Genomic DNA, 11,289 nt, shown 5'->3' with positions numbered 1-11,289 from the left:
AAAAGAGTAGGTGTATTTTACTGGTGATAACCAAATAATGTAACAGTGTAATACAGAAAACATGCAGCAAGAGAAAGCAGAATAGTGCACCTAAATCAACAAACAGGAAAATACAGGGTAATGCATCACATCATTACCACCAGAGAGAGAGAATAGTGATTAAGAAAAGATACATCACCACTTGCATACGTTACCATCACCCAGACCCGCAGTGGCTGGGCAGCCCCGGTTACAGCGAGGGTTTGCAAAACCTGTCCCGGCAAGTGGGAAATCCTACGCGGTGCGTCCACCTGTAGGTGAGTCTTCCAAAGCCGCTGCAAACAGGCCCAGCCTTATATACCAGAGATCGACAAGCCAAAATAGCTGGCACCTTTGTTTTGAGTGGAAATATCTGTTTTCATTCTCCTGTTGGATTCCACCCAAAGCCTGGCCAGGGCTCAGGGGGGGAAACCAAGGGAGTTTCTGACAAGGTCAGATACCTGTGTTCTCAGCCTTGAGCAAGGGTAAACAAGGGAAGTTGGATACATTTTCTCAGCATTTCGTCCTCACTACTGATTATATTCTAGGTCGCATCTTTCACTAGCGAGCTTACGTACTTTGTTAATGATTTACATACTAAGTTAGCAGCTTCGGCTTGGGGCCTGTTGTTTAGGCTTCGGTATTTCAACACTTTAGCACTTTTTACATCAGGATAGGTGGTTTGTTATAACTTAGGACAATACCTACTAGCACAATGGCTTTCAGTTAGAAAATATACTGGATTCATCTATAGGTCAACTCTGGTTTGGGCAGGTTGTCCAAGCCTTAGCACTTCAGCAACACATTTAAGAGTGAACCAAGCTGAGGTATGCTACAAACTTATGGGTCACCTCCAACGTGAGATATTCTGTGATTCTATATACTGCCCAATGTGTTTATAGAGAAGAAAAATAATCCTGAGAAGTCCCACTACAGCAGTTCCCCTCTCTCGGGCCAGCTGGCTGGACTTGCTTGAGTGTCATACAATATGAATGTAAGCACACAGAGCAGCATTGTCTTCCACAGCACAGGTCAGGGAATCCCACTCCTGGCTCTGAGCAAACCGTTCAACCTCGATTTGCTAACACAGCAGCACAGACCAACTTCCCAAGGAGCCTGAGGCACAGTTTTTTACACAGAGATTTCTCTTCACCTGCTGACATGTTTTTCAATGCACCATGTTCCACGCAGGGGGTAAGCACGCGGGGCCTAACAGCAGCCTATGCCGACCTGCTGCAGGTGCTCCCACCTCCTTCAAGCCAGAAGCATTTGCCAAGGTAATGAAAGGTCTCTTAGTGTACTCTTAAGAAAATTACAGACATTTCTGTACAGGGCTGAGGACTACTCGGTGTTCATGCTTCCCAGCACAGATCCTAGGGAAATTTAGGCATGAGTGTGTGCTGATTCACTGTGGACATAAATCTGAGACAGGCACTTTGGTGTTCAGCACAGACAAGGTGGCAATGCCTCTGGGTGTATGGAAGCTTGCATTATTTTAGGTTCCCAGCAGTTCTCCAGTCAAACCTTAGATGCCTCTGGAGCTACCAGAGTACCTTGCAGATGTCACATACTTGAATTTAAGTACTCCAATGCCACTGAAGGTACCTATAATGCAATTATTTCCATGTTTGGATCTTGACTTCTGTGTCAACTGCTGCATAGTGATGAACTCCTGCTGACAGGTGGTGTCTTCGACTGCAGTTGCCTTTATGTCTCTTTTTTTTTCTTAAGAAAAATGAAAGCAGATTTCCAAGAAAATCATACTGTGCTCCAAAATACAACTGCATAAAGGAAGCTGCAGAGACAGACCAAGGCCTCTTGACTAATAAAGACCAGGCAATAATATGTCTTCTATCACCAAAGCTTCACAAAAGACCTAACTCTGCAAGATACAAACTCTCAATTATTCTAATGTGATCTTTTGTGGCATTTAGCAGACTTAGCAAAGACCAGAAAACTCAGAACACTATATTCCCATTCAAACATAACTGTAATTTATTGAGTGTTTCCCCACTGAGAAAAAGTAGTCAGGTTTTAAGTAAATGTTTTACCAATACGTATGCAAAACATGCATATATAGATACATGGTACAAACTATCCTCCTTTCTGGACAACAGCTTTAAGCATGGCAAGAGGGCCATAAGACTTCAGTGGCACTCAGCTTGCAGTGGTTATGAAGGAATGAATAAGCTCCAAAAAGGAGCAAGGTCATGGGCAATGCTGCTATATGTGTGAAAATGCCATATGAGAAAAGGCTCAGGTCTGACTGTAAGCATTTCTCTGAAAGGAAGTTTGATCTGGATCTGATCTGACAAGGCTCTGGAGGGTGTTTGTAGATCAAACTACTCCCTCCCCAGGTACCAGGCTGGTATTCAACCTCCTGGAGTCACTCAGGTGCTCTGGTGGATATAAGCATAATTTGTGATGACATCTAGGCTACACCACAAGATTATGCTTCTTCTGGTGCATTAATTCAAAATACTTGCCAGGAGACTGGCTTCAGCTGCTTAGATATGCATCTACAGTGCATCTGTGGCTAAAGCTGTACTCAAGAGTGGCAGAACTAAACTGAACTGCCACCCTCAGGAAAACTTTATTAGAACAATTTCACTTTAAGCAGTTTACGTAACTAGATCTTAAATACACCAGTTTTCTAAAAACACTGTCAAGCACTTATCCTTAACTAACCTGTTCAGGTTTATTTTCTAGATGAATACCTGGAAATATTGACCATCCATATTCCTTGAAATCACTGCACTGGAGCAATTCTTCAACCTACTACTGATTTTCTTTGAGAATGCCATTTCAGATCAAAATGCTGAAGATATCTTGCCCTGAAAATCAAATCCTTAGGAGATCTAGGTTCATATGGATGCTAGACCTTTGAGCAAAGGCAGACCATTGGTTTTTAGTGTCACGTGTAACATTAACAGTCTTGACCTGGATCCTGTCTGCAGGTATTGGAGAGCACTAAGCAGTTTTCTTGTCTTTGTCTTTTTCTCTGGTATGTAATAAATGCACCAAAGGGGATAGTCTGGGTCTTTTTCATAAGCCTAGTAGACAGTTTCTAAAGAAAAAAGTGGAACGGTCAGTATGGAAGCGGAAAAAAACCAAACCAGATTATTCTGGCATATGTCATCAACTTTTGGTTTGCAAAACAAAGTATGTCATACTGCCTTTTGTCCTGAGAGGTATTTGGGCTTAAATATGTCACTGAGTCAACAAACTTATATACTTCAATCTAGTCAGATCACCTGTCCCAAACAGCTGTCAGAGCACTGCAACGTAGTTTTTGGTCTAGGGATTCATTTTCCCTGAAACTGCTTTGTTCATATTTAGTTCTACCCTTTGTGGCTGGCTTTGGAACGAATCACTTTCTTAAAAATCAGAAAAAAATACCCATTACAGACCAAATGTTCCATATTTCCTTGAGAAGGACATGAACATGAATTTTGCCAAAATTCTGACTTTGCCAGTTTCCAGAAGTGCATGTTGGGCTTTTTTGCCTTTTTTAAGTCCTTGAAAACATGATTCCCATCATACAATTATTAGACAGAGGATTTTTAGGCAATACCAAACATGATTTACGCTGCAGGGTGTAGACCAAACATTTAGAACTGTTCTTTTACACCAGGTGGAGGTGATACAAAGACATCATTAACAGTTAGTGTTTTGGTATGGAGCTCCAAGGCCAGTCGTGTGGCATTCATTAGTTCGTACTGTATGATCTTAGAAAAGGCTCTGAAACTGTTTAAACATGCTTAATAGTCACTTTGTGCTGCTGGAGTAGAGAACCTCAGCCTATTTCTGAAACATCCAACTATTTTTAAATAAAACTGCTAAGTATCAGTGGCAATATAAGCAGTTTTCAGTGTGTAAGAACTTCCTGCTACTCTTGTTCTTTCCTTCAAGTGTTTTTTTGTGACAAAGAAAGTAAAGATAACCAAATTTACACAGATATGAGTGGCAAAAGTAACATTGCTGTCACTGAGAGAAATTCCTTGAAGTGGAAAGAACACCTACAGCAAAGATTTGGAGGGGAGAAACGAGGAAAACACAACATATGTTTTCAAAATTCATTCCAACATGAAAGGGGCATGTAAAGGATAAGATTGTATCTATTTTGACCCTTCCTTTGTTCAACTTCCCAGCAAAAACCTATGCTCACAAGAGAAACAGCTGAACCTTGCCAGAGGTTACACAAAACTGCACCTCTGTGCCTTCACAGCTTAGTCAAAACTGCTTTGAAAAGCACATTTCTCTCCAGTCACTGGATTTTTGCATGGAAACAAGTGAGGTGAGTGCATACACTCCACTCCATCAGTTACTCTAACAGTCCCTCCTGAAGACATACACTGGTAACATCTTAAACTGTACCAGCTAGATTTGCCTGGAGCTCATCTAACCTCCCTTTAAGGTTCTGCCATGCTTTCAGATCTTACGTAGATGGAGACTGAATTAGCTAAGCTACTTTTCCACTAGTATCCCAGCATTATCACAGGCAGGTAACAGCCCTACTGACAACTCTTTTACACTGTTGTCAAAGATCTCTGTGTCTTCCTACTTCCCCGCAGTCAGGAGAATGACTTGCTATTTTGGAATCACTGGTGCTCCAGGCTGACCTATAAACTTCCTTCAGACCCATGGCTGGCAAGGTCATGAACCCATCACAAAGGACTGCTGATTGTCCTACTGTTTACAAAAACAGGTCATGCCTTCCCCACAGTTAGCTTTTCTATTATTGTGTCAAGCCCTCCAGGAACTACATCTTGTGTCCAGGCCATTTGCTGTGGTAATTATTTCCTTAACAGAGGTGTGGTCCCATGCATGTGAAGCAATGTCAGTATTTGATTTTCTCTGTAAAAAAAATTTAGAAACTAAGTTAACAGTGGTCATATGTAACCTGAAGTGAAGCAGCTTACACAATTCTGGGGCCAGCAGACACATTAAGCATTGTGCTGAGTGCAAGTTCCTGGATATACATCCTTGTTCACGTTGTTCCTCTTCTGCTTCCAGAAACAGAGGGAAAACGAATCTCAATGCCCCCGGGGCAGTACACAGTCACGTTCTCCTCTGGTTGTTACACATTTGTTTTAGTGCCAAGTTTTTCTGTCTCTTTTTACATGGTGTTTCCAGAAGCCCTGAATACATTTATTAGCATTGTTAAGAGGATAAACAAAATGAGAGACATAAAGGTCTCTTCATAGCCCTACCTCAGCTCCAACTCAGCTTTGAGGTTTATATTTAGTGTTTCACGGAGTGTTTTTGACTAAATGTTCAAAGCTGAGGCCCCTTCAGTGCTTAAAGAGCTGTCATGAACACGCACAGAGAACTGCATCCTGGCTGAGGCAGGCTGGTGCCCTTCTGTACCAAAACCGGCATTTCAATCACAAAGCACTATGTCAGTGTACTCGGCTATCCTGTGAACCCAGACACTGACTCAGGCTTTCGACAACACAAGAGGCAGAGGAAAACACAGCTGTGGTTATCTGGTAATGCAGAGCTGCCTGGTCTCACCCTTAATGCAGAAGGCCTGGGTCTCAGTCCCCCGTCTTTCCACCTGCGGAGCGCAGGGGTGCAGGCACTTGTCAGCTCAGGTCTGGAAGCAGAAGAGCTGCACTGGAGTGCCAGGGCACTGGAGCCAGTAAGCAGTGCTGAGCTCCTGCTCTGCTTGTCCGCTCCAGCTGGCTTGGACCCAGACAGCTCAAGTTTCTCTGCGTATCACTTCCCTGCTCTCCAGATTCTGGGGCCGGCACAGGCAGAAGCAGCCCAGATCTGTTTGCACACAGGATTTAAGTTGTTTTCCTGTGGCTCGGAGCAGAGCAAACAAAGATGAAAGGGGCAGCAGCTGGAATTACACAGCTTTGTAAGGATTCCATAATCACGCATGCATTTCCTGTATCTGGAAATAAGGAGACACTTTCCAAACATTTTGCACTTGTAAAAGGCTGCTAAGTAAAGGGAAATCCACCCATCCTGCAACTTTAAGAGCTGCAGCTGCAGAGTAGAAGCAGAGAGCAGTAACTAGTTTGCTTACCCACTGCTATCTTCCTCATGCAGCAACTTCCTCCCTGATGGCGGGAGAATTTTTACCTACTAAGAAGAAGTAGCAGTAAGCTAGAAAACAATCAGAAAGCCTTTTTTCCCTCTCCCTTCTCACTTTCTGCCTGGAGTGGTTTAGAGAAAGTATGATTTCTGTGAGGGAAATAATCACAACATGAAGCTGCTGTACCATCTTCTGGTTAACACTGCATGAAAGTGTTCAGGGAGCTCCTCATTCACTTCCTTCAAAAGTCTCGAGGCCAAAAAAATGAAAGCATATTACAATGCCAGAGATGTACGAGGTACATCTATCATTCATGGCTTTTTCTGCACAATCTAGTCCCTCTGAAGGATGGTCATTCTTCAACTGAATCATGCTGCAAACTTATTTCTATCTCATTGTCATGCTTTCTGTACAGTTACTTAACTATGTTCCTTACAGGAATTCAGTTTGCTTTCATTTCAGATTGCAAATAAAAAGAGAAACAACAGCAAGAAGAATTACATAAAGTATGTGCTTTTATTTTAGACTTTCATGGCACATTTTGATTTGTAAACATTAAATTACCAGTCCCCTTCCTCATATGTTGAAAATAACCACCAGACATTTGAGAGCATTACCTGAGATTTCAAAAAAAAAAAAAAAAAAAAAAAAAAAAAGAGATATCTGGCATCTTTTATCTTATTCACATACAGTACCATTTTAGGGAGAATTACAAAAGGGAATGTTTTCCAAAATAGGACAGTTTCCTTTTGACTATAAAGATATAGAAAATACATCAAAACTCCTTAGAATGATCAGCCTTATTGAGAGGATGTTGAAAGTCACCGTCTCAAACAATTCCACTAATGCATAGCTGCAACATTGCATCAGTCCTGTAGCAGCACGATATCAACGTTGTCATGAACACCTTGTAAAAGTAGCTCCCCTTGGTAAGTGACAATCTTCCGTCGTTTTGCAGCCTTAAGAGTTCCCACTAGGGCTTCAAAGAGGTTGGCACACTTTTCGTCAGCAAAGAGGACACCAAATTTCACGCTCACTTGTCCATCGGCATCTAAATCAAAGATATAACATGAAAACACATGCAGATTTTCTTTCATTTAGGAGATTACTGGGGAAACAGTGATACACAGTCAGAATGTTGAAAATAAACCCCATGGTGTTTCCCAATTTATTGGGGAACACGTTATGAATGCTGACAATAAATAGTAGGCAGAACTCCTGCCTGACATGACTTTCCCTTTTTTCCAGAAGCTCATATCAAAAACCACACACCTGCTATGTTTATTTTTACTGCACAGGCTATTGAACTTCTTCAAAGTATAAGGAGGAAATTGGTTTTAAATAATTAAAATGTAAAAAAAAAAATTCTAAATTAAAAAATAATTTATTTAAGGTTCACATTGAAAAAGGTACAGTGTGAATTCATTTATCAAACAAAGCAAGAATTTTAAAATAAAAGTTAAGATTAGCTAGGTTATTCCTAAAGGGCAGATGCAGTCAATCCAAATGCAAGAAATACATATCCATTTAGGTTTTGAAAAACAAAGGAAACTGAACGAAATTGCATTAAAACCAAAATATATGAGCAGGTAGCACATCCACAAATTGTACAAATATTTGTAAAGAAAAAGAAGTTTTAACAATGAAAAAACACTCTTAAGAGAAAAGGCTACCTTCTAAGCAAGTTGCAGGAAGGTTGGGACTACAACATTAACTCCTGGATTAATTTTAGGCGTACAGACCAATTTCTTCCAAATAATACTATGATGAACAGAACTGAAGTGTATGAATTCTGAAGTTCAGAAGTTACCAAGGAAGGAAATGGAAGGAAAAAGTGTAATTTTCTTCTTTGATGGCCACAGTAAGTATTGTTAGTCTAAAGAAAATGGTAATTTTGCAGTGGATTTTAGTGGGAGCAGGATTTCAGGCCTACATCCTCTGTGCTGCAGAGGCTGAAACATTTAATTTAATTAAGAACTACTTCAAAGGATGGAATGTAGGGAGTACCATACAGTCCAACATTAACTATATATGCAAGTTTTCCGGTTACTTGAGACTGCTTAATTAAATTTGCCAAGTTCATAGGTTGATAGACCATGACTACATCTGTATGACATGTATGTCATATACATACATGTATGCGTAAGAAGACTATATCTGTATGGTCAGAGATACTACAGTACTTACTTTTGGTTCCCAACCGCCGAATCTCCTCAACCAAGAGGCTAATTTCATGTTCCACATTCATTGTGGTCTAAAAAGTAAAATAAATTTTGACAAAGTTATTATGAGACCTGCAAATCCCTTGCACCACCCTGGCCTGTTCCCAGATCGTCAGGAATGTCAAAGCACTTTGTAAATCCCAGTAGCCTGGAGACACATGGCTACCAGGATAATCTGAGATTTCAGTCTTGAACGGATAAAGAGCCTCCGCACCTCCACATCTGAGCAGAAGTGAACAGAAACTGCAACCTTGGTACATTCTAAACACAAATATGAGAAGCTAATCTCAAAATACGAAAAACATGGGAAGGTCAGGACAGGCAGGTGGAGTGGGGGGGGGGTTGCTTGTTTTATGAGCTTAGGCTGCCACAGAATCCGAGCATTTGGTAATGTCACAGGTCTTCAGGGGCTTTGCAACATTCTATCAATGCCCTCAATAAAAATGGAATGCCTTCCTTGAAAATCCTCTCTGGCATATGGAATATACAATAGATTTATTTTTTTTTTAAACCACAACACAGCTTTCCACTTACTCTGGGAAGGTATCGCAGACATCCAGCTGGTTACAGCAGGTTTATGCATGCACACAGTGCCTGAACCAACAGCAACTACCACACAACGGCTACTGAGAACAGAACTGAGCCAGAGACAAACTATGCAAGGCATATCCTAAGGCGGCCAAAATTTATTTCCATTCATAGTAATCCCAAGGAACATATTGCTGAACATATCCTGTGCACTTCTCTGCTGTGAAACGGGGCAATTTTCACCAAGGTGCACCAATGCCTTGCCATACGCAACTTAGATGGCAATACTATAGTCACACAAAACACTATTTGGCTACAAAGCGTCCATGAGAGCACCAGAAAGGTGTTTTGGGATCTATGTTGCACAAAGTGGCATCAACACAATGAAACTGTTAGATGTGAAACTCCTTAAGAAAAAACTGGCATGAAGGTAAGCACAAGAAACTGGGCCCCACAGACAAAGCAAAACCTCAGATGCAGCCTCCACAGGTGCTAACAATACAGTCTGGAACAAAAGCTACAGAGAGAACTTCTGGAGCTGAGCGCTGTCCAAAAGGGGCTCAGTGAGCACTGAAACCCTCTATTGTTCAGGAAAACAGGATTTCTGCACGGATCTGGTGAATAAGCGGGCTTAAAAAAAAATGATATCTGGATGCACCACAAACTCTTCCCAAGAGAAAAGCTTCCCCTTCCTTCTTTTTTTATTGAGTTAGAATAGGTAAGAGTGACATAGTTTCACCTCCTGACCCCTCATGATTCATCCAAGAAGCAAAAAAATTTTTGTAACAGGGTCTCATTTACAGATCCCCAAAACCTGTCTTTTTAACACGCAAAATTGAGCAAGCTGAGTATCAGCGTGGGTTTCAGGCAAAGCCCTGCCCAAACCACAGTTCCAGCCCTCACGCATGATGAGAACAAATGCTCAAGTGGACATTAACAGACTAACACGGAACATCGCAACAGGATGCGCCACTGTGGTACCCGCTCCGCAAAGCTGCCTTAAAAGGGCACGTCAGCAGGGCTGTGGGATTGTCATTTGCCTTAGATGAATTCTACAAAATCCGAGATTTTGTTCAACTGCACACTAAATACACTGCCACAATTCACCGAGGAAAATGTGACCCACCTACCAAGAAGCTCACACTATCACTATTAATTTGTCAAACTGCCAGTTTTAATATTGGTCATTACAATAGCATAATTAGCTTCTTTTTAAAGTTCTTTTAACCTTAAAGGCTTTTTTAATTTTAACTTTTAATTCTTTAAATTCAGGTTAATTTAAAATTCTTCTCCCTCATACACATACACTGCCAATTTAAGTAGCAATATTTAGGGTTAAAAGAAAAATAACATATTCTACATTACTGCCCAATGCTTTTGAGATCAGAGAACCGAGGCTGTGTAAGGAAGAAGGGATTCTAGGTATTTTAAGGTAATTTATATTGTCATATACTCGACACACCAACTATCAAAAGTGCACACCAACTATTAAACTCTACTATTTCTGATGCCGACACACTGCTAGAAGCCAGCGTGATTTTTCAGTACGTAGTACGAAAACTCAACTTCTCTTTATTTGCTGGAAATTCACCTAACGGTTATTACCGCAAACACATCCCTGTGACCCACCGCACCGGCCCCTCCCGGTGCAGAACCTGCAGACCCCGAAGATGGCTCCTCGGCGGGCCCGCGTTTGGAGGCAGCGCGCGGTCCCCCTCCCACCGAGGCACCCCCCGGCAGGACACTGATACAGAGGAAAAACCCTAAGAAGTAGAATTAATATCCTACATTGTATATTAACCTTATCTTTATAGAATAACATATTGTTTAACCAAGTACCAGTGTGTTTCGTGCTAACCGCAAAGGCTAAGCATTAACCGCCTAAGCAACACCATGTACTCAGTTCTAACTTCCCTCGTAAGAGCCTGTAAGCCCTAACTTTGTTTAGCTCGCTTCGGCTATCCTTAGGGCGTTTCGCAATGCCCTAGGCATTTTTGCAAGTTTAGCAAAATTGTATAGCAGTATGTGCTAATAGGGAGGAACCTTGTGAGATAAGGAGAAGACAGACCCTTTGTAAGACCCTCCAAACCGGCCGAAACCAGGCTTGCGGTTTAGATAAGAACCAAGAAAGTACTAAGCATGCGCAAGCTCCAAAGGTTACTCCCGGTGATGAAGATGAAGCAGAGGTTACTGTAGGTGGCGATGAAGATCCAGCACTAAAGACCCCCGACGACCACCTAACAGTAAAACTGCGCAAGCACAAGAAGGAGGAGACCTAATTTTAATACGAAGCGGGACAGGTCATGAATATGTATAGGCGTTTCGCAACAATCTATGAATATGTATGTATAAGTAGCATATAAACCGAAAGAACAAAGGCTGAGGTGCGCATGCTAGGCGGAGAGATCCCCCATGCGCCCGGCGCCGCAATAAAGAATATCTGCTGCCACGAAAGAGTGATTTTCTTTGTTTCAA

General features: G+C 41.7%; 1 protein-coding gene across 1 annotated transcript in view; it reads right to left on the bottom strand.

The window, feature by feature from the left end:
- Positions 1-6,568: 6,568 nt before the first annotated feature.
- The window catches only part of ABRACL (ABRA C-terminal like), a 21,557-nt gene continuing 16,836 nt past the window's right edge, over positions 6,569-11,289 (bottom strand). The window contains exons 2-3 of the mRNA XM_026846157.1: positions 8,252-8,318; positions 6,569-7,115 (exon numbers count right to left, since the gene is read on the bottom strand). Coding sequence (XP_026701958.1) covers positions 6,931-7,115; positions 8,252-8,312 — 246 coding nt within the window. The 5' untranslated portion in view covers positions 8,313-8,318 and the 3' untranslated portion in view covers positions 6,569-6,930. The remainder of the gene's footprint in view (positions 7,116-8,251; positions 8,319-11,289) is intronic.

This window comes from Athene cunicularia (genome assembly GCF_003259725.1).
Source record: "Athene cunicularia isolate RWA chromosome 3 unlocalized genomic scaffold, athCun1 chr3_part1, whole genome shotgun sequence".
Classification (NCBI taxonomy): Eukaryota; Metazoa; Chordata; class Aves; order Strigiformes; family Strigidae; genus Athene; species Athene cunicularia.
The sequence above is the reverse complement of the archived record's forward strand: the minus strand, read 5'-3'. Positions and strand labels throughout refer to the sequence as shown.